Source organism: Panulirus ornatus, chromosome 17 (assembly GCF_036320965.1).
Source record: "Panulirus ornatus isolate Po-2019 chromosome 17, ASM3632096v1, whole genome shotgun sequence".
Classification (NCBI taxonomy): Eukaryota; Metazoa; Arthropoda; class Malacostraca; order Decapoda; family Palinuridae; genus Panulirus; species Panulirus ornatus.
In genome coordinates this window covers 23,178,256-23,201,515 of record NC_092240.1, presented here as the reverse complement: position 1 = coordinate 23,201,515, position 23,260 = coordinate 23,178,256, and the positions used below count along the sequence as shown (strand labels likewise).

Below are 23,260 nucleotides of genomic sequence, written 5' to 3'. Positions count from 1 at the left end.
TAGTGGCCGTGTTGTTCTAGGATCAAGTGCTCTGTTCCTGCCTATGCGAGACTTCAGCCATGCGAAGGACTGGGACGACCATTAGAGAACTGTACCCCGTCAGTCAGTCGCAGATAAAGAGATCATAAAATCTATTGTTTTCAAACAGTTTTCAAAGTAAATTCAACATCAATCTCGGCTCTTATGAGTTAGGTCCTTTCATGATCAAAGTTGTTTACAAGTTCATGACCCAGTTTATCGACTAGCCAGGAGGGGAGGATGAAGTAAGTTGACTATGGATCGACTGCCGCGGTCAGGATTCGAACCCAAGCTGGTTCGACCTCGGCCGGCCCGTTCATGCATCAAGATCAGTAATGCTAATTCAGCAACCTTTTAAAGGCTCCGTGTGTTTCACATAGCTCAAAAATATATTATATCTCACAGTTAGTGAAGATAATAAGTATATACCGTCCGTTATGCTTACTCACTTTATTCATTAGAAAAACATTAAGTACAACGCACTATATTATTGCATGCATACACACACACACACACACACGTGTGTGTATATATATATATATATATATATATATATATATATATATATATATATATATATATATATATATATATATATATATATATAAACCTAAAGCTTAAATGCGATAACAAGTATAGGGTGCTTAACAAGATGGCACCAGTGTTATGTAGGTGTTTTATAAAGATGATTCAAGTTTATACAAACATAAATTTCATTCTGCTTTTGGAATTTATTCAATCGCATGACTTTTACAGATTGAAGGAATATTTATGTTTGTATTTTACAAATCTAAATAAAGATTATACCGACCTTGTAATAGGAACAGTCCTAAAGGTCTGTGTATAATTCTCGTGACGTTATTTGTGTGGACACAGACACGGCAGTGTAAGTCCAAGTGTTGCTGTTTGGCGACCACTAACGATTGTGGGGCGCACGTTCGCTTTGTTCTCTCGCCATCCACTCTGGCTGGCCTGAGCAAAAAACTTTTCAAAAGTTCCTTGGATCGTAAGTCTTGATGGCAGATCTTTGTGACAATGTTCTTCATACTTTTTTGTAAAGATTATTGGACATATGAAGACTTCCATCAATCCCACAACTCTCCCTCGTTCATGTAAATCTATAACCCATCATGACAACATGCAGTGCCAATAGCCTAGTCAACCATGAAGAAATACAGGTCTAGCTAGTGTAAGGGTGGTTGTTGGTTGGAATGGTGTGAGCAAGGAGACGGTGAATGCTGGTACCTTAACAAAGACTTAAAAGTTTTCTTAATGGCATAGAAAGTACTCTTAACTGAGCCCCAAGGGTTCGACCCGTAATGTACAAATAGTTAATTACAATCAGGTAATTACAAAACATTTAAGTTTTAAACCAGTTCGATGACGACAACTGTGAAAAGTTCGAAAGAGGCAAAGCTAATACAACCAGAGAACGTAACATGCAAAGCTAATACAACCGGAGGACGTAGCACACAAAGCTAATACAGCCAGAGGACGTAACAAGCAAAGCTAATTCAACCGGAGAACATAACATGCAAAGCTAATACAACCAGAGGACGTAACAAGCAAAGCTAATTCAACCGGAGAACATAACATGCAAAGCTAATACAACTGGAGAACATAAAATGCAAAGCTAATACAACCAGAGGACGTAGCATGCAAAGCAAATAAGACCAAGGACGTAAAATGCAAAGCTAATACAACAGGAGAACATAACATGCAAAGCTAATACAACTGGAGAACATAACATGCAAAGGTAATACAACCAGAGGACGCAACATGCAAAGCTGATACAGTCAAAGAATATAACATGAAATCAAGCAAGAACCTTGTTAGAAAGATATAAAGAAGTACTTTTGTTGTACAAGTGGTGGATGATTGGGGGAAAAAAAAAACTGGGTATAGAAGCTCTGAACGTGAAAGCGTGCTAAAGTTTACAAAGTCATTTAACAGTAAAGTTCAGGAGATGGGACACCACGGGTGTAGAACTCCCTCCCCGTTATGCACAAATAGTTAATCACACACACACACACACACACACATACATACATTTATGTACATACTTATACTGACGAATTCAAGTCAGACAATATACTATGAGGAGTTTCAAAACATTATCTCTAATTCTTGAGTGACAAATATTTTCTTTAAATGATTGCCAAACTTTTGATATCTGCTGAGTGCGAGGAGGAGCCTGTGTTTGCCAGCCTACACTGGCGGTATTGTAGTGAACAATGAGATGCTCTGTAGAGTTTGACATGACGTGAGGTGGTCTGTAGAGTTTGGTCATGACGTGAGGTGGTCTGTAGAGTCTGCCATGACATGAGGTAGTCTGTAGATTCCAACATGACCCACCTGCCATTTTAACTGATTTAGTAAAGTCGTTTACGAAGCCCAACACCACTCTTTGTGAACACAGCTTGAGCTGGTCCGCATGACTTGTGTTCATGTTGTGTGTGTGTGTGTCTTCGCTGAGAAAAGTAAAGAGAAAAACGAACATTCCTCTCGCCTCTCAGCTGCTGAGGGTAGAGTAGACAGCAGCACGTAATTTGAGCGTTCTGTTCCCTCTCAGCTGCTGAAGGAGGCGACAACTTAAAAGGAAGTCCAGCACTCCTCGTCTCCCTCAGATGCAGAGGAAGGTATGGTTGGGGAAGGCTCAGCACAGTGCTGGTCCTTCCTCAGCTGGTAAGGGAAGAGTAGGTAGCCAGGAACCTAAGCACACCGGCCAGGGAGAACGGGCACTTGGGGTACTGAAGCTGACAGTTCGCCCCGGAGCGGCCCATCTCCACGGCCTTCGTCAGTGAGGTCTTCCCCAGCAGCGCCTGCAGCCACGTGCTCCTGTAGGGCGAGACAGACATGAGATCATACGAACATAACGTACACCCACACGAAGGAGAGCATGCGTTACCCAAGACGCCTTCCCACAGGCTCCTGCAGCCTACAGCTCCGCTCTTTCCAATACAGGAACTTTAGACACTTTAGGAGTGGCGAATTGTTTGACGAGACTTCACTCCCGGTGATACAGCCTCGCCAAAGCTGACTTTTCACTTGAGGTGAGGGCGGTGTCCGGTAACACCAGCTGGCCGCATCAAAGTCCGACAACACCGCAGGTGACAATCACCTCCGTCGAGGCTGTATCCTCACCCGGCGTGAACGGGTATAACCTGACGTAAGCAAGGCATGACCTGGAACCTCGTGAGTGAAGAAGGGTGGAGGACTGCCAACCACCCACCACGTAACACACGGCAACTCCGCCATGGTGGCAGCACAAGCACCCAGTTTTTACTTTCATTTGATGGCGGAGAAAATTCTGCGTGTTTACTTTGCCCTGCGTACCGTGAAGTGGAACTGCTCGGGCGCGGGAGTGTGGGCGTGTGTGTGTGCTGGGCTGTAGAGGTGTTATGCCATCCTTGCCTCACTCACGGCCCCGCTGAGCACACCACCCACTGTGGCAGGAGGTGACGCAACCTTCCCTCATCACTTTCTACTGGTAAATTGGCCGGCACCAGACGCGCTACCTCTCGTGTCACCGGCTGCTGCCAACACCCGTCTCCTGTCATTCATGTCAGTGGCTGCTGCCAACACCCGTCTCCTGACCCGTGACGTCACTAGGGACGTGGTCAGGTCACCTCTCATCACCTACATCACCAACACCATCTCTTCACAACTGTCACACTTCTCTAACATTCACAACCGTTGTGTCACTACCTGTGTCATTACCTGTGTCACCATCTGTGTCACCAGGTGTGTCACCAGGTGCGCCACTCACCTGGCGAGGCCAGCGACGATCATCTCATTAGAGTCAGCGTCGCCCTTCTTAATGCTCAACTCAGACTCTGCGACGTAGGTACAGACGGCGCGCTGCATGCAGGACGTGGAGTCCAGGTCGTACTGGGCCAGGGCGTCGTCCAGCTGGCTCAGGATGGCCGTGAAGGGCGCCACCGGCAGCAGACTGCCTTCTGCAAGGAGCAGAACAGTTCTATAATAGAACAGTGGATGTACGAGACAACATAATGCTTTATATTTATGGCTTTCCAAGTGGTTGTACAGTATACAGGGAGCCTGAACGTAAGGCTGTTCTAACTACCGTCTTTACCACACTACATAACTATGCCACGAACCTTGACTCGTCCTCTGTCCTTATTGAACTGATAAAGGCTGGTAATTACCGATCATTACCTACGTGCTTCTTTTTTCCACTGGAGGTCGGACTAATTAGAGCACCGTCCAACTAACCAGAACCTCCCGGGAACTATAGCCTCGTATGGAGGTCATGTGGCGGGAGTCCCCTCCACTATTGTAACTGGGGGGAGGGTTGTCCTGCACCTTGCTCAAGGGGTGACCAGAGGCGATGCAAGACAGGAAGATGGGTACAATCAAACTTCTATATGCAGTCCAGTCAGAAAACACACATATCCTCGCAGATGTGAACAAAGCTGAGCGATGACTGCTTAGAGAGGGCCCGCTCGTGTGTGAGGGTCGAGTGGTTCACAGCTCGGGTACGGCCATAAATGGGGACCTCCCAGCAGGGAAGGCTGACGCAGGCACTGCCCGCCTCTCTCACGGCGCAACCTGCCGCCACCTGTTGCTTTCCCTACCCTGGATGACACAACCAGGAACTCGCTACAACTACGCAAGTACTGAGATAATGTTATCATCTGTGCCTCACCGATGGTGGAGGTCAGAGGGAAGCTAGAGGTGCTGCACAAACCTTTTCTTACTCCGCCTCACCCACACCCGCTGCCCTACGCATCTCTAGCACACCAGGAGCCGGCTGCTTCGCTATCCTGTCTCGCGTAATAATAATAATAATGATAATAATAATAATAATGATAATAACAATAATAATGATAATAATGATGATAATTACTACTACTGACACTACTAATATATATTTTTAATTCACTTATACGGGTAACCTTACTATGAAGCATCAGGTCTCTTATCTGTCCTTTCCATGAACTCCCCACCATCTCCCCATGCATTCGCCCCGCTCCTGTACACCCATTACCCTCTCCCCATTCCCTCAGCGAGCTCACTTCCTTGTCATATAGTCCTCATTATGTGAGCTGAAGGCAAACGTGTTGCCTTTAGTCTATCATCCATTTTAGATCGTTCAGCCACAAGGCCTATGTTTCTCACGTTTGTTCCAGTCTCCAGAACTGTCCCGCTGGACGAAACATACATACACACGGGAGAGACTATCATGTGTAAGAGGGACCACCTTGCCCAAGTGTGAGGTGTCTGGGGTAACCCCGCCTGCATCGACGGAATGTGGCGACCATTGTTATCTGCGAACGAAGACTGAACGCCCGTCTTCGCTAGTGTTGTTGGGATGGTTACGATTCTGATTAATAATGGAATCCTCAAAATGAACATTTCATCCCATATTGTTCAGAAGGAAACTAGGTTTTCCTTCCGTCTTTACCATCAGCTGATCATTACGACAGATTGGAATACATTGTCGTCCACTGCAATTCTTATTCTAATAATATGAATATAAAATCTTAGTTTACTGCAATATGGGCCATTCTTGGGAAAACATACTCAATACAGTTACGGAAATGGAAAATCGTTAGTATACTACTGAGCCTTGGGCTGGGGGGCGCCGCCCCTCGTCCCTGACTACCCATAGTTACTCCCGTGTGGCGACGCCAAGCGTTACAGAGGATGTTGATGACTGCAAGGGAGAGGCGCCGGGTGTGGGGGCCACAGGAACCGCTCATCACACGTTGCTGTAGAAGGTCAGGTGTGTGTGTGTGTGTGTGTTTGTGTGGATGGGTGTGTTAGGGAGCCACAGAAGACTCTAATCACGTATACTGATAAAGATCATATTAGATAATTACAATTTCATCCCACTAATTGTCAGATCAGAGTCCTTCCAGAACCCTAAATCCTCGGTCAACTCAAAGCTAAAACCAACACTTAATCTGTATCCTCCTCCTCCACCCCCTGCATCTACCACACACCGTCACCGACGCGGGCGTTGTACACAGTGTAATCAGGTGTCGTCATTGTGTCTTGTTTGTGGTAATCATAGACATGTCCTGGTGGCTACATATGACGCCCCAGGTCACCTAACGTATACACTGTCATCCACGTATCTCACAGATCACCTGCGACTGTCGTGTGGTACTGACAAACCTCGGTCAATGTTGCGTCCGTAGGAGTTGGTGTAGGAGGTGCCGCCGCCAGCGCCCGAGGTGAGGCTGGCCAGCCAGGTGGCCAGCTGTGGCAGGAGGAGCGTGGCGCACAGGATGGCCACACCGATGAAGATGACGGAGGGCCAGTTGACGGCCAGGAGGGAGTTGATGGCCGTGGTGGTGGTGGCCCCCAGGGTGTCCCCGAGGTTCATAAGAGACGACATCGGGATGGAGAGGAAGGGCACGGTGAAGCTCAGGCCCAGCTGTGGGCAGGACACCAGGTTAGTGTTGCTGAGGGGATGACCTCACCACAACCCATCACCACCTACACTATTCTGAACCACTGGTGCAGTTAGGAGGAGTCAATTGTCCATGTGCTATGTACACCCAGGGACACACACACACACACACACACACACACACACATACACGGGGACACCCTCAGGGACACACCCTCAGGAACAAACCCATAAGGACACACTCTCAGGGACACAACCTCATGGACAAACTCTCAGACACACTCTCAGGGATACACCCTCATGAACACACCCTCAGGGACACACCCTCAGGAACAAACTCTCAAGGACATAACCTCAGGGACGCACCTTTAGGGACACACTCTCACAGTGCTATAATGAGAACGGGTGATGCTCACGTCGAAGGTTTGGGTGCTGGTGTTGACGGTGAAGAAGCGGCTGCTCTGGTTCCTGGAGCCCACCGCCTGGTAGTGGCTGCTGGCCGCCGTGGTGTCGGTCACCGGGATCCCTGTTCCTGGCGGGCCAAACAGTAGACTGAAGGCGGGTAGACAAGTAAATGGGAGAGGGAGATGGATGCAAGAGACTGGAGGCTGGAGGGAGGAGGGGAATCTGGAATGGAAGGAAGTAGTTCTGGAGATGTAAAATGAGAGCTCTGGAAAAATTCTGAAGGAGAGGACCGTGGAAAGTCTGTGAGAAGTCGTGGACTGAGAGAGAGAGGAGGACTGAGACATCAGCTGGGCTGATTGATGAAGTGATGGACCTGGCAGCAGGTACGGGAGGTGATGACATTTACAAACAAATAATGTTTAGAGAGCCAGCAGGTAAAGTGACTCCTAGAGGCAGAGGCAGACGGTACAGAGGTGTCATTTGAAATCATATCGTCCAGGAATGAATAAGAAACCCGAATTCACATGATTTTAGAATTCTGTTTCAAGATCGTATATTTCATGCTCATACAACTTATATATTCACGTGCACACAAGTTAGCGTTCGTGCACACAAACTAGCGTACGTGCACACAAACTAGCGTACGTGCACACAAACAAGCGTACGTGCACATAAGTGATCTGAAATGCACACACACCACAAGTGGAGGCAACGGACTGTGGACGGTCTACGTTATCTGAATACTGGTAGCTGCAAGACTATCTGGCTTCTGAGTCAATTTTGCACCTCAGACTACCAGTCATGAGCAATAGGAATATGAGGTAATCCCTCCGCACCCTCACACACGACTTCTGAGATAAGATTGAGGAAGCAAAATCACTGATATTCTCTGTTACATGACATTATTATACAGACCAACGTCCTGGGACAGACGACAGCAAAAGAAAATGAATTCTTGAGGACAAGCAGAAGAGATCTTTATAGCCCTCAACTACAATATGACTCGGTTACCAATCTCTTAACTCACCACCGTAATTCCGAGTTCAGCGTACTCGAAGTTTGTGCCGTTGTCAGCGTAATCGAGTGGCTGGAAGGTGTTAGTGAAAACGTTGTGGCCCGGTGAGCTGCTGATCTGAGGGAGAGAAGGAAGGTTGGAGACATGGACGAGGTACTGATCATAATCATGGAACGAGTTCTGGTTAAAGGAAGGATGGCAGTCTAATGTCTCCCTCAAGGAGAGGTTGCTTGGCAAGACAGAGTTGATGAACGTATATTTTTTTCCTGAAGGGCATACTGATGCTTCAGAGCCAAATTTCAGATCACTTTAAAACTAAACGTATCATCAGTGGACAGTTAGTATGTCAGAAAAGCCAAATAGCAGTGGACTGTATATAGAATCTGTGAATTTAAATGTCTTATCATTTGAGAAACCAGCACCAGCTTGTGAGCAGTGTTCGTATGAGAATGGATGTGGAGGAGGGACGGTGTGGTGAAACTGGACAGCAACGTTATTGCGTCAAAGTCAGGCAAAAAATATCCAGGATGATACTGGAACAAAATATGAGATCAGAACATAAATTACATTGCCTTGAAAAATGGTGACTGAAGGCTTTCAACCTGAATGTAACAGCTCAAAACAGATTTGTTTAGCTCAAACATATGGAGAATGATGTGAAACTAGAAGATACTAAAGGTGTTTCACTCTTTTCATACCTTGAAATTTACAAGATGTCGAAGGGCTCAAGGTTTAACCAGTTTGTCCTCAGTCACGAGGTCAGTGGCAATCTATACAAGGTAGTCATGTCATCTGCTGTGTACAACCTGCATCAGCTGGTCATAATATAAACAAACCAGGAACATCCCTCGACCCTATGATGGACGATGTCGGTAAAACTACGAAAAAAAATAGTCAGTTAAATAATCAAATACTCTCTTTACGCCAGCTTGTTATTGGATCTACCGACTTTCCTAGTGCCAGTTGTTGTAATTATCGAGACCAAACAAATTTGAGAGAGAGAGAGAGAGAGAGAGAGAGAGAGAGAGAGAGAGAGAGAATCTTTAAAGTTCAGCGCTATTGCTTGCTTTCGGTCAGAAAAAATCCATTTAGTTTTTTTCATCATATAAGAAAAACCTTGTGATAATTGAATCCGTAAATATTCAATGTCATTTTGCTTTTTTTTTTAAACTAAGTAACTTATTTCCCTGATCCACGAAAATGCTTCGGATGTTCCTTAATTCATTTTTTCACCGCTCACTATGACCTCGCAGGGCCACTGCTGGGGAGTGCATGACACAACTAAGTCACGTGAATTTCACCGGTAATTTGTCCTACATATCAGGCAAGTCTGTGTGATATTGTCACATCAATTTTTCTTTTATGAAATACATTCCCTGTGGACCTGAGCATTTTCATCCCGGTGTCATTTCAAAACTTAGGTTCTTTAGAGAAACTGTGCGAGCGTTTCCCCATCCCCAACAACGATTCCTAATCCTGCATTTTGTACATTTAAATAAGTTAAGGACACGTTCATTCAGTTAGCCTCAGCTGGGCTAGGCTAACACTGGGTCGGTTTATATTTAGTCTGGTTTGGTTGTCATTTTTGTACGTTATTCTTTATATAAAAACACATATCCATGATCTTCAAAGCCCTCTTCACTCTGTGGTGTTCAGACCGTAAGATAGGGAGAACTACGCTTTATGAATGAATATGAAATTCACTCTCTTCTCACAAATTTCTCATGCCTAACGAGAAATATATAGCTCTGTGAAGCTGCTCAGAAAAATCCGATAATAATGCTGCGTACAGGAGGTAAATGATGACCTAGATAACTATCAGCACAAGTTTTCTTTGAAATGGAGCCGAAATGATGGTCGCTAAATATAAACGAGTCACAGTTAATCGCACTGATGGGCTTCGTGGTTGTATATATCTAAAGAATATCATTTTAAAGCTTCAGGTCTGTATGTCTTGGTAGTAAATGTTCAGATTAACAAAATATCCATTTTGATATTTGAGAGCGGCAGCCACTGGTGCAAACTTAAGTGTGAGGTGATGTTATGACAAAGTTGTGCCACTGGGTCCAGGAAGGACGTGATACAGAGGACAGTGCACAGACGCAGAAGGACGAGCATGGGATATGAGCTATACTACTAAGTTACAGCAACATGCGCCTTCTCATTCCGTCACGGGTATGTAAAGAGAGGGTGGAGGGGAGGGCATCCACTCACCTGGCCAGTGTCGGCGGAGCGGTAGGACCAGCGCCGTACCTGCAGACGACAACACTCGTCAACGTAACACAAGGCCGGCTATGACAACACTGATCCTTCTCACATAATTACTGTTAAACGACGCTAATCAAACTTATTTAGGATGGTATTCTTATTATCATTAAGACACATACATGACACGTGCACCCTGTGACGGAAAAGATGTCTTATGAAATGTATGGTGACATACTTGTCCTTACGTCATGTCTTACAGCAAGTAGCCACGTAGCTGGTCGTCAGCTGTAACATATCGTCGGAACTTGTATATTGTTTTCATATTTGTCGTCATAACTCTATCACAGGTACTTTTCCATTTGCTGAATAGTCTTCCATAGTCAACGAATAAGCCCGTGAACCTGAGGTTACAACAGCAAAGGTTTTCACTTTGTTTTCAGCAGACAAGCTTGGCTGCACCCTACTATAGGAGGAACACTTCTGGCCACACCTTTAAGGCATCTTTTAACATGCTTAGTAGAGGTGCATTTTCCTTAGTAAGCCCTTCTTTCTCCCCCAGTAGCCTACTCAAGAGGAAAATGTCATTTTCGCCTCAAAGAAACTAGGCCTTTTAAGGCTCCTTTTGATAACTGAATTGTTAATTTCCTTGTACGCCTTTTATCATAATAGTTATAATCTATCACCATACATAGAAATGAGCCCTTCTGAAATTTTGCCCCAGTGGTGAAAATATCTTAAAAGATGCCCAGCACAACTTACCAGGACATATGTGATCAACTTTGTCAGAAGTAAGGAATTGGGGCTGTATACATGTCCTCAGGGGTACACTGGACACAAGGCACGGTCATATGCCTTCTTTTTGTCAGGTGGTGAGGCTTCCTCTGAAGCTCCACTCATTTATCGAGCACTCCCGGTACGGATGTAAGAGATGCAAAGGAACCTGAGGTTAAAAAGTCATTTCAATTAGGGGAAAGTAATCTAGCATGACAACCGTGTCAACATCATTATCAACGTCGTCGACACACATTTCACGTTTGTATGCTAAGAAGTACCATACCATTCTGACGCAACGTGTACTGAGAAGTGTGATACAGTGTTCTACCTTAGACCATAACTCACATATTAGAATCCCAGAAGCCTGTTTCCGTGGCATGACTCTCCTTGGGGGGGGGGGGGGTCATTTACACCCCAGGAAGGAATTACAACGGAAGGACACATATAAATGTCTGTACTGCATGTTTATCATAAGTACGAAAGGCTGCGGTGCTCCTCGATACACTCCAGTGTATGAATGCGATATGCTCAGCTCTACAGAGTGGCGGCTCTACCATTAGGTTAGGTGAACTGTGTGGCCAATAAAGGCAAATCGATCCCAAATGGGGCCCATTTATATATATATTTACTTACAAGCCACACTAGTTGCTGTATAACCATTCAGCACTTATTCTTAGTCCAACTTCAGTGTAACATGGCGAAGTCTAAGAGACCTGGGGAACAGGTGTATTTCGGTGAATAGCATACCGACAACCAACATATGGGGTCCATACAGGGTACCTGACGAAGACCCACAAATTACTTTAGCCGCTTCTCTGTCGCGATGATCTGCAACTTTTTGGTGTGTGATGGTTAAGGATATTGTAGTTAGCGTTAATTCAGATAATCAGTTCCTGATTGGCAACTATACTCAACGAACTAGCTATGATTTTACTTCACTTCTTAAACGAAATACACTTTTTCAGTCATAGTAATGGAACGCGCTTTGGATCAGGTAGTGTGGCATGAATGTTCTTAATGTCTTCATTGTGGTGTGAGTCACGTAAACCTGTGACATTCGTCTGTCGTCGTGTGTCCAGCTCAGTAGCGTCAACCTCGTATCGTAGGACACACGGGCCTCCAGGCGCGGCCGGCAGCATCGGAAAGCGTGTTGTCGAAGCGAAGCGATGGCTTCGGAAAGTTGGTCGAGGGAGAAAAGTAGTTAGTATTCAGAGCAAAATGCGATACTTACGCTATCTATGATTTCACCCACCAGGTGAATGCAGTAAGAACTCGGCCCCAGTCTGTGTGTGGCGTCTCTGGGTCAGTCAGGTCGTGAGGGAGGCAGCAGTGGCTGTGTTGTCGTCTGGGGTTAGGACATTCGGGGGTCATGTCCCACATGGGGAGGAGAGAAGACTCGGGAAGGGTAGTAAAGAGGAGAGGGATGGTCAGCCAGGGGAAGGGAGTAAGAGTCTTGGAATAGCAGAGGATGAAGGTATTCTCAGTGAGAGGGAGACGAGAAGTTGAACACAGAAAGGCATATCTAAGTTTGGGGTGAGCGTGGAGGGGAAATGTGAGGAAGTGAGGAGTATGAGGTATGACTACCTGGTTAGGAGGAGGTGCGACCACCTCCTGCCTGGTGGTCGACTCCACCGTCCACTGGTCGTGCGGCACCGACGGCGTAAAGAGCGGGAAGGTGATTCCCCCGCCATTGCTGTGGGGGCGATACAGGCCTGCTGGTCACGTGGATTACTCCTTGACACACACACACACACACACACACACACGACTACGTTGGTTGTATCAAAAAATCATGAAATTGTTCGTTTGTCAAATGTACGGGATAATGAAGTAGCTCTTACCTCACATATAAACAATAAGCATGCAAACCAACTTTCCCATCTGTCTAAGCAAGTCTGATATGACAGTAGGAAGGCTAGGAGTGATGGTGGCTCCCTTGACTGAGCCGACAGAGGCGTCAAGTGGCTATGAGGAGGAACCCGAAGAACGCTGGCAATGACAGAGGAGAGGATCCCCCAGAGAACCGCAGGCATGACTCTAGGGAACCTAAAGGAACCCAGAAAGTGAGTACTGGGGGTTAGTGACTGAGCAGGGAGACTTGACAGGACTCGAGAAGTGACCACGGAGAGGATCACGGCAAAACTGAGTGAGAACGACTAAGGAGAGTAATCTGAGAGAGAGAGACTTATGGTAGAGGTATGACAACCAGTCTATGGACGTACCCGAAGGTCGGGGAGATCTGTAGTGACTGTGAGGCTGCCAGCTGCATCATCGCCGCTATCACGGTCGCCGTAGTCACCACGACCGGCCGCACCTGTACCACACACACATAGCCTCATCAACACTGCTCCCTGCCACACGGGTCACGATGCTCACAGTACGGGTCATTATACAATCACGACACAGGTCATGCTACTGACAACACGTCATATTGCTCACACTAAAGCCTACATTTCTCATACCGAGGGTCACCAAGCCACTCTGCCCGTAAGGTTACGATGTAAAATGATATTTATTACACTAAGTCTGGATTACGCACTGCTGAAAAAACATTCTTGTATAGTTCAGAATTCATACAGTTACTGTTCAGAGATGAAACATTATCGAAACTACTTACCATATGGTCAAAAACCTGGTCACGTGGTGTTCAGTTTTTAAGCTAAACAGTATCGAAAACAAAATCCTACCATCCAAATACACACTTCATATATATAATTATAGGTAATTAGCGTCTTTTGTCCACTCGGTTGTTGATGGCCTTTAAATTGAAATGTAAGGTTCAGCTCCAGTTGTGTCGAAGAGGTAGCGAAGATGAGGTTGTAGTGAAGATAGCCCATGACAAGACTAGTATGGATCAGGCCAAAATGTTTGTAAGCGTCAGATCAAGTAGTGTCGAAAATGTCATGAAGATGAGGGTGTAGTGAAGATAGCCTTTGTCCTAACCCATAAGATTCACTTCGAAGGCATATGGTGTCAAGAATGTATAGAAGAGGAAGGTTACGTGAACATATATTGTAATGGTGTCTGGGCGCAGCGGAGGAGGTTCATTACAGCAAGTGGCGTCCCTCGTCGCTCACTGTTTACATTAGTCACGCAGAAGAGAAGGCGCAATTGAAAAGGCAAAGGTCATTTTTGAGGAGACTATTTCGAAGTTACAACAGTAGATAATGGATTCATTACATTTATATGATAGGTTCTGATTTCGTAAAAATTACTGGAAAGAAAGAAATGGTTTATAAGGTACTGTATATCTTGAGCAGGATTTCCCTAGTCAGAGTTATAAGGATGTACAGCGGAATACCCTTATTGTTTCCGAGTTGTAATACGTAGAATTTTTCCAGTTATTAATGGAATATATCATTATCATTTTTTATTATACTTTGTCTCTGTCTCCCGCGTATCGAGGTAGCGCAAGGAAACAGACGAAAGAATGGACCAAACACCCACATACACATGTATATACATAAACGCCCACACACGCACATATACATACCTATACATTTCAACGTATACATACACAGACATATACATATATACACACGCACATATTCATGCATGCTGCCTTCATCCTTTCTCGCCGCCACCTCGTCACACATGAAATGACACACTCCTCCCGCGTGTGCGCGAGGTAGCGCTAGGAAAGGACAACAAAGGCCACATTCGTTCACACTCAGTCTCTAGCTGTCATGTGTAATGCACCGAAACCATAGCTCCCTTTCCTTATCCAGCCCCCACAAAACTTTCCATGGTTTACCCAAGACGCTTCACATGCCCTGGTTCAATCCATTGACAGCACGTCGACCCCGGTATACCACATCGTTCCAATTCACTCTATTCCTTGCACGCCTTTCACCCTCCTGTATGTTCAGGCCCCGATCGTTCAAAATCTTTTTTCGCACCATCCTTCCACCTCCAATTTGGTCTCCCACTTCTCGTTCCCTCCACCTCTGACACATATATCCTCTTTGTCAATCTTTCCTCACTCATTCTCCTTGCGGATTTGGCAGCGGATGGAACCATGGAAGCGGAAGTGAGTCACAGGGTGGGGGAGGGGGCGAAGGTTCTGGGAGCGTTGGAGAATGTGTGGAAGGCGAGAACATTATCTCGGAAAGCAAAAATGGGTATGTTTGAAGGAATAGTGGTTCCAACAATGTTATATGGTGGCGTAGGCGATAGATGGGGTTGTGCGGAGGAGGGTGGATGTGTTGGAAATGAGATGTTTAAGGACAATGTGTGGTGTGAGGTGGTTTGATCGAGTAAGTAATGAAAGGGTAAGAGAGATGTGTGGTAATGAAAAGAGTGTGGTTGAGAGAGCAGAAGAGGGTGTATTGGAATGGTTTGGTCACAACACACACACACACACACACACACACACACACACACACACACACACACACACATATATATATATATATATATATATATATATATATATATATATATATATATATATATACATTTTTTAATTTTGTTTTGCTTTGTCGCTGTCTCCCGCGTTAGCGAGGTAGCGCAAGGAAACAGACGAAAGAATGGCCCAACCCACCCACATACACATGTATATACATACACGTCCACACACGCAAATATACATACCTATACATCTCAATGTACACATATATATACACACACAGACATATACATATATACACATGTACATAATTCATACTGTCTGCCTTTATTCATTCCCGTCGCCACCGCGCCATACATGGAATAACAACCCCCTCCCCCTCATGTGTGCGAGGTAGCGTTAGGAAAAGACAACAAAGGCCCCATTCGTTCACACTCAGTCTCTAGCTGCCATGTAATAATGCACCGAAACCACAGCTCCCTTTCCACATCCAGGCCCCACAGAACTTTCCATGGTTTACCCCAGACGCTTCACATGCCCTGGTTCAATCCATTGACAGCACGTCGACCCCAGTATACCACATCGTTCCAATTTACTCTATTCCTTGCACGCCTTTCACCCTCCTGCATATATATATATATATATATATATATATATATATATATATATATATATATATATATATATATATATATATATATATATATATATATATATATTCTAAGTCTTTCTTGGGGACATTCAGTGCTTTATATAAAACGTATGACGTTACAATTATGTCATATAACAGAACGTAGCTATCTGCTATCGTACGTGATTGTGATTACCTTATTATCGGGATCAGAGAACAAAAGTATAGCAACAACTTGATACTGCTGAACTGGATGTTGTTCCGTGCATGTTTTACTCGGGGCTTGTAGGTTTGAGGGACGGACAGCGCGAGTGGGATATTCTTCCGTGACCTAGTCTAACCAAGCCTAGCTTACATGTTTATCGAAGAAAATCCCGATCCCTATTACTGAAAGATAAAGGCTTCGACACCCCCTCCCCCACCACACTTTCCCTATCGTACCAACATAGATTGATAGAGGAAATGTTTGTTTTGGATGTAGTGTCGGCAGCGTAAGGTGTCTTAGAGCAAGATGTTCTTACATTAACAGACTAACCTTAAACAGGGTTGAAGACATCGGAAAACTTGGTCTGGACGCTGTTTGATGTGGTCTCACGCTACAGCACAAAGCTCGCCAACCTGGCCTTGTCTTCCTGACCTGACCTTACGGTGTAGAGGCTCTTAAGTATGTCGCTGCGGCTGAATTCTGCTGCGAAGTCTGCTTCAGCGTCTTGTCTGCTGCAGTCTGCTATTGTCACCTTTTCTGTCGCGTCAAAGCCTGCTGTCACCTCTGCTACTACTTCGCTTGCTGGTGGTGTCACTCGAGAGGGCTTGAGTGACGGACTGCAGGGAAGGGGCGACCTACAGCCTTTATACTGACTTTCGAGTTCGAGGAGCGTGTCGTTAGCCCAGGCGGCGGGGTGGGGACGCAGGCGCTGGGGATGCTGGTGGGGGAGGGGACGTTTAAGTGGGAGAAACATAGTGTTGAGAGTGCACGTAACCCATCATGCTTTGTGACGTAATGGACTTCTCGCTAATCACGTTCGTCGGGTGAGGATTACTGAACCCACACCAGCCACTGTTGACGGTCTGATTCCAGGACCCCATCTCCAGTACTGTACCATCATATGATCAGATTTACCAGAAACTTTCACTCTCAGAGTTACGGTAACAGTGATCATTCCTAAAAATGTTGATACAGCTGAATGTGGAACAGTTTGAAAATATACTAAAATACATTGAAAGGCGAACTGCCGTTGCGAGCTAAGCTACCATACGATATAATGAAACCATCTTTAATGGCGAAAGAGTTAACAGATGTGGCAAGAAGAAATACAAATGCATAAACATAAATCAGTAATCCCTGAGTATCATGATGAACATATAAAGTTACAGAGAGAATACAAGCGAAAGATAAGAAATAACTACTGGTGATTTATGTGATTACCGTAAAACCTGTCTTAGCCTTCGCTTCTGCAAAACATTTGAAGCATTTCACAGGGTGTGGCATACGTTTTTGCTTTTTTTAACTCTCTTTCTTTGGTTTCTCTGCGTTTCTCTGTTCCTTAATGTATCATTTTTTTTGTGGCAATTCCGCTGCAGTAGTCGTTGATGAAGCGACTTCTCTCTATTATCCTATCAGCAGTGGTGTCCCTCAGGGTTCCGTCCTATCGCCTATTCTCTATTTCTCTATGATCTCTTCTACTTCTATGGGCCTATTGGTACGTCACTGGAGAACTGACACAAGATACCGTCGAAATAAATGTGTATTCTTTTTACATATCCATGCTACTGGACTCACTGGCGTATTAAGAGGAGGTGATAGGATGCGAGGCCAACACTTTGGGAGGGGTCGTGAAAATGAGAGTGTTCGATTATACATGAACTATCCCAGGGCCTGGTAGTCTAGGACGAGGAAGGGGAGTTGGGAAAATGGGAAGATCTAACTTTCCTTGAGTTATCCCAGAGCCACAAAAGCTTGGAGGACCCTTGAAAATGAAAGGATCGTATTTGGAAAAGTGTAAAACTTGTATAATTTTATCTAGAAATATATCCTACATATGATATATATGGCTTATTACATCTTATCCAAGATCTGTCAAGGGGTGTGGCAAGATCATTTTGACCCCACGCCTCATTAAACACACCGGATTCCGCCTGTAAGTGGTTAGACTTCTCTTGAGAAATTACCTTCGATGGGGCTGTATCATCGCCAGTGAACGGGGAAGAGTAAATTCTTATCGAGCATCTTTTAGCTCCCAAGTCCAGTGTTTCTATGGTGCGGAAGTGCCAACTCGAAGTCGTAGGAGCTCTATAAAAGGGGTCCACTGATTGTACAGTATAATGTTCAAGATATAATAATGATAATGATGATAATGATAATAATGATAATAATGATGATGATGATGATGATAATAATAATAATAATAATAATAATAATGACTACTAATAATAATAATAATGATAATAATAATAATAATAATAATAATAATGAAATAGTCCCACGTGTGCGTATATGTAAGTTATACATGTAATTTTGTGAGAGTATGTTTGTTGTGTAAATATGTTTCATTTATCCTGCTGTAGATGTAGATGTAGATGTAGGCTAATCTATATATCAAACAATGCGTGGGTGTAACAATCATTATAACTTTATCAAATGCAGCTTCTAAGGATTATGAATCTACTCCTGATTGGTTCATAGAGAATGGAAAAGCCTGTGACATATACGTGAATGTTAATGGTATGTTGTACTTAGCGTGTGTAGTGACGAGGATTCCAAGGGATATTATTGGTTGTGTGGGGATAATGTCATTGAGTTAAAGGAATGTATGGAGTTGCAGTTGCAGTAGAGAGCTGTATGGTCATATCGTCAGAAAACTAGTCATCAAACGTTCAAAATGAAAGTCACACAGTATTGGACTCTTATCATACACGCCCCATGCATGATATTAAGGCTGAGAGAATGCACACTTCCAGACGGCTATTGGTCGCTGATTCATGTCTGATACAAGACCTCAAAACACACTTACATAGTGTGGCAAGATTTGTAATCATGAATGGTTCTGATAGTGTCCTGGAATGCCCTCGAAATTGTCATTCTAACTGAAATTTGTGTTCATATTTCTTCACGTGATGTAGGTTTACCTAACCCGTCGTGCCTGCGAGTGATTGCAAAAGGAAACTGACACGGAAACTAACTAGGCTGTTTCGTGCGCACCGTTGCCGAGGTAGCTTTGCAGACGAGGATTGTGGCGGGGTTAGCAATCGGCACCGTACGACCTTGTGTATATCTGTCGGTTTAAGCATAAATATACATGGAAACCTAAGGACGACTTTTTGATCACTACAAGATTTGAGTTGACACAAAACATAGGTAGTATGTGTCATTTCTGCCCACTCCTCAGGGCCAATTTAGGGTGTTGAAGACTTCGTACATTTACTTGGATTCACGTACCATCTCGCGCGCGCCTATATTGCCACCCGGTGGGACATATCTACAATCAGGTTGGTTGGTTGGTAAATATTGTCGCACAGTTACCAACCAACCAACCACCAACCATCTCTACAATCAAACCTGCAAATGAAAACTGTAACATATTGAAAGATAAAACAACGCGTCATTAATGAATATCTTACTACAGTTGACTCTTCTTAGAGAGCATTTCTTTCTGCGCCTGACTATATCATTAACCCTTTGAGCACGACTCCACGACGCTTGAGCATGACGGTACGACCTTGAGCACGATGGCGAGACGAGTATGAGGGCGTAACCTTTGACCTGACCATTAAGGTTAAGGTGTCGCGATTAGCGATATGACCGTCACGCATACACGGACTCCTTGAGATCAAACCTACAGAGGTTCCAATCCTGGTCGTGGCGACCGGTACACAGTCAACCCAGCTGTTCATGCATGTGTAATCATTTGTAATTACCAATGTGTACTGTACGAGCACGGAGCTTTACACTCATGGGGCACACAAATAGTAATCAAGAGACGGGCCATTCGATGCACGGGTCGCACGCGTCGTGCTCACGTGTTTATAGTGATAAGTGTAGGACACACAGCGGGCACACAGAAGAGCCTCACTGATACGTGGATAATTATCCGAGTAATTTACTTTCACTTTACTAAGAGGTTATAGATGTATCTGCGACATAAGTTCCTGTCATTGTCAGTGCTTTGTCTCAGTCATCCCGCAGTCATAGTGGATACGCATATCGAAGGAATTCTAAAATTTATGCATGATAGAAAATTTTGCTTGCTGTGAAGCATGACACAAAACATCGGATAATCTTACGGTGTCTGGCCAGAGATTTGAGCCTAAACCGCACGAGGATTGTTGGCCAATCGGGATGTAGTTTCAAGTAATAGTTCCTGGTCGATAAACAGTGGAACAGAGGTGCCCTCTAGGCTGAAATAGAGGGCTCTGTAGGTCCGGGCTGGGCGAACGCTGACATATTGTACCACGATCCCTCAACTGTAAAAACAAATGATGAGGTAAGGCCTCTTGTTACGCTGATTTCTTAATGATTATGATGACGGGTCCCCATGGCGTGTTATGGGTTATGGCGGTCACACACGAAACAACATTACACAATGTTATTTGTAGAGTGATCGGATGTGAAGTGAGGTGTACGCTATGATTCACAAGAATGGAGTTGGAACCGTTAGAACAATCAGAGGAGTGAAAGGTGGCAGCCAGGACTTTCATATTTAGCTTCGTCACATCCGCCAAGCGTCACACCCGGCTACCTGTTGTCTGTGACGTGATGAGTTTGTCAGGTTGACACCAATCTTTTATATAAGAGGTATGATAACCTGGAGTGGAGGTATGATAACCTGGAGTGGAGGTATGATAACATGGCGTGGAGGTAGGCTATCCTGGAGTGGAGGTATGATAACATGGCGTGGGGGTATGTATGGTAGTCGGCTATGCTACGCTACCCCCTGAAAAGCTCACCAACACGCTGTCTGATAACTTTCTCCTGAGGGTTCAACACCATGTAAAATGAAGTATGAAAAAAAAAAACACTTCTTACCACATGAGGAAAAGTCAATTTCCCTCAGACAGCAACAAACAAAGATGGAAAACCTAACATGGAACCTCTCGGGCCAGTCTCTCCCAGTACCCAGGGAGGACAGAGGAGTCTGGATGAACAAGATGTCCCGGGAAGGAGCCTTGAGGGTCCGTTGCAGCCAGCTTCTCACTCACAGTCAGCTACAAACCTCAGGCACCTGACGCGCTAAGTTCTGGAAAGAGAAAACTTTTCGCAAGCCATGGATGGCGTCCTGTAGTGTTGAGGCTACACTGTGCCAGCTGTCGGTTCAGAACACTTCTGTGTTGGGGACACGACTCTGGCATCACCTGCCGGGAGGGCAAGGGAGGCGGTGCGCGACAGTCCACCATCCTTTCCCATACCTACGTCTGGGGTCGGTCAGTTGATAATCATGATACACACACATACACGCACACACACACACACACACCGTTATCGCGGTGCAGTGGTTAGCGTTACTGACCATGAGATAGCACGGGTCCGCCCGGGTCTGGGCCTGCATGGGTTGGATTTTTTTTTAATTGGGTTTTTTAAAGGAAAGGAGGAAGAGGTGTGGGACAGGGAAAGGGATAGTTTGAAATGGAAGGGAAGACAAGCGTGTACATGTGTACAGTATACGTTTCTGATACATGGTTGATTTTCTAGATGAGTGTTTTTGTTGCTTTATTGACATACGCCCGGCAGAGTGGACGTGTGTACTTAGTTATGTTGCATCTTTTTTTCTGAAGTCAGTAACAGACTGGTCAGGGCAGCTTGGCATCGTGCAGAATCCCAGTCTAGGTATTCATCCTCCCCTCTGGGTTAGTCAAGGTGTGGGTACCTGGCGTAGGTGTGTGTGTGTGTGTGTGTGTGTAATCATTCATTATGCTCAAAGTCTGTCAGAATTACTATAGACACTAAAGGTTATGGAAAATTACCATTCCTGGATGTGTTGATTCACTGGGAAGAGTGTTGTTTTTAATATAGCATCTACAGAAAGCCAACCAATGCAATGTCCTATGTTTACTTTCACTCAGGTCATAGCATTAAACAGTCTACATTTTCTTTTATGTGTCTGAGAGCTTTACGAACTGTCAACCCAGAATTTCTAGACAAGTAACCTAGTAATATTCATACCATTTGTAAGAAACTTTGTTATCCTTCCCATGTACTGGGCAAATGTAAGACCAAGGAGCTACATTTATGATGGTAATGTGACACATGATAGAAAGTCTCCCAGTAATATTCTGTGTTTACCCCGAGTCACAAACCTTTTGAACCTATCGCTTCACTTGCTAGGCTGTTTGGTGTAAAATTAGTTTTCTGGTATGAGAACACTGTGTGGAAAATGTTGGTTAAGCAGAACAGCCCAAGTAATGACGATGGTATAGTTTACAGAATTCCTTGCAAAACATGTAGCTCATTTTACTTGGGATAGACAGGTAAAGATTGATATCTCGTGTAAGTTAACATAAATACTGTGTACGCACTGGTCAACTGTTCGTTCACATGAATGAAAATCACGTCTTACTGACTGGTCCAGACCTAATTCAATTAGAAAGTGTAAAAGTTTTATAAATAGAAATATATTTGAATCTGCTCTTATAAAGCTAACTGATGGTAAGAATATGAATGTTAGTAGAGGATTATTCATTTTAGACAATTTCATCTTACTGATATTTCGCAGACTTGTGTAAGAAGGCTGATGACCTAACACACATGTAGTGACCAGGGCAGTAGGGTCGGGTTTGTTACCTGAGTGTCCTTTGACTCCACAGGGGTTCCCATACTACCCTCACTGCCTGCTTCATTACCGTGTAAGATGTGATCCTGATAACATCTACTGGTTTCCCTGTATATTTTCCTCCATCTGTGATTTGCTGCTATTTGCTTCTGAAGATGTGTTGAAATACACGAAAACGCTTAAGCAAATTTTTCTGCTTTGATTTTTCCTTCGTGGTCTATAAGTTCATCTGTGATCATCAACTGTCCGCTTCGTGAATATATATATATATATATATATTAAGAATATATGGTGTGGGAGGCAAGTTGTTAGAAGCAGTGAAAAGTTTTTATCGAGGATGTAAGGCATGTGTACGTGTAGGAAGAGAGGAAAGTGATTGGTTCTCAGTGAATGTAGGTTTGCGGCAGGGGTGTGTGATGTCTCCATGGTTGTTTAATTTGTTTATGGATGGGGTTGTAAAGGAGGTAAATGCAAGAGTCCTGGAAAGAGGGGCAAGTATGAAGTCTGTTGGGGATGAGAGAGCTTGGGAAGTGAGTCAATTGTTGTTCGCTGATGATACAGCGCTGGTGGCTGATTCATGTGAGAAACTGCAGAAGCTGGTGACTGAGTTTGGTAAAGTGTGTGGAAGAAGAAAGTTGAGAGTAAATGTGAATAAGAGCAAGGTTATTAGGTACAGTAGGGGTGAGGGTCAAGTCAATTGGGAGGTGAGTTTGAA

At 44.6% G+C, this 23,260-nt stretch overlaps 2 protein-coding genes across 3 annotated transcripts in view; one reads left to right on the top strand and one right to left on the bottom strand.

Annotated features, from left to right (window-relative positions):
• Positions 1–603: 603 nt before the first annotated feature.
• LOC139754828 (uncharacterized) lies at positions 604–16,602 on the bottom strand. The gene is made up of 9 exons (XM_071672694.1): positions 16,317–16,602; positions 13,025–13,116; positions 12,387–12,495; positions 10,035–10,073; positions 7,833–7,937; positions 6,817–7,008; positions 6,163–6,424; positions 3,788–3,977; positions 604–2,856 (listed from the first exon to the last, which is right to left on the bottom strand). The coding sequence occupies exons 1-9, from the start codon at positions 16,335–16,337 to the stop codon at positions 2,697–2,699; spliced, it is 1,170 nt and encodes a 389-aa protein (XP_071528795.1). The 5' UTR covers positions 16,338–16,602; the 3' UTR covers positions 604–2,696.
• The window catches only part of LOC139754624 (FGGY carbohydrate kinase domain-containing protein), a 137,582-nt gene continuing 120,674 nt past the window's right edge, over positions 6,353–23,260 (top strand). The window contains exon 1 of one of the 2 annotated variants that reach the window (XM_071672114.1): positions 6,353–6,442. The gene's annotated coding sequence lies outside the window, so the exon portion shown is untranslated. Of the gene's footprint in view, positions 6,443–20,215; positions 20,263–23,260 lie in introns of those variants that run through there. The other variant, XM_071672111.1, reaches the window with a different exon arrangement.

Excerpts from the sequence above, each read along its gene's own strand:
- LOC139754828 (XM_071672694.1), bottom strand. The coding sequence starts at position 16,337 with ATGTCTTCAACCCTGTTTAAG. Across the intron at positions 7,009-7,832 it reads CTGAACTCGGAATTACGGTG|CCTCCAGTCTCTTGCATCCA; the intron begins GTGAGTTAAGAG and ends TCCTCCCTCCAG. Across the intron at positions 6,425-6,816 it reads CCAGCACCCAAACCTTCGAC|CTGGGCCTGAGCTTCACCGT; the intron begins GTGAGCATCACC and ends TCCTGCCCACAG.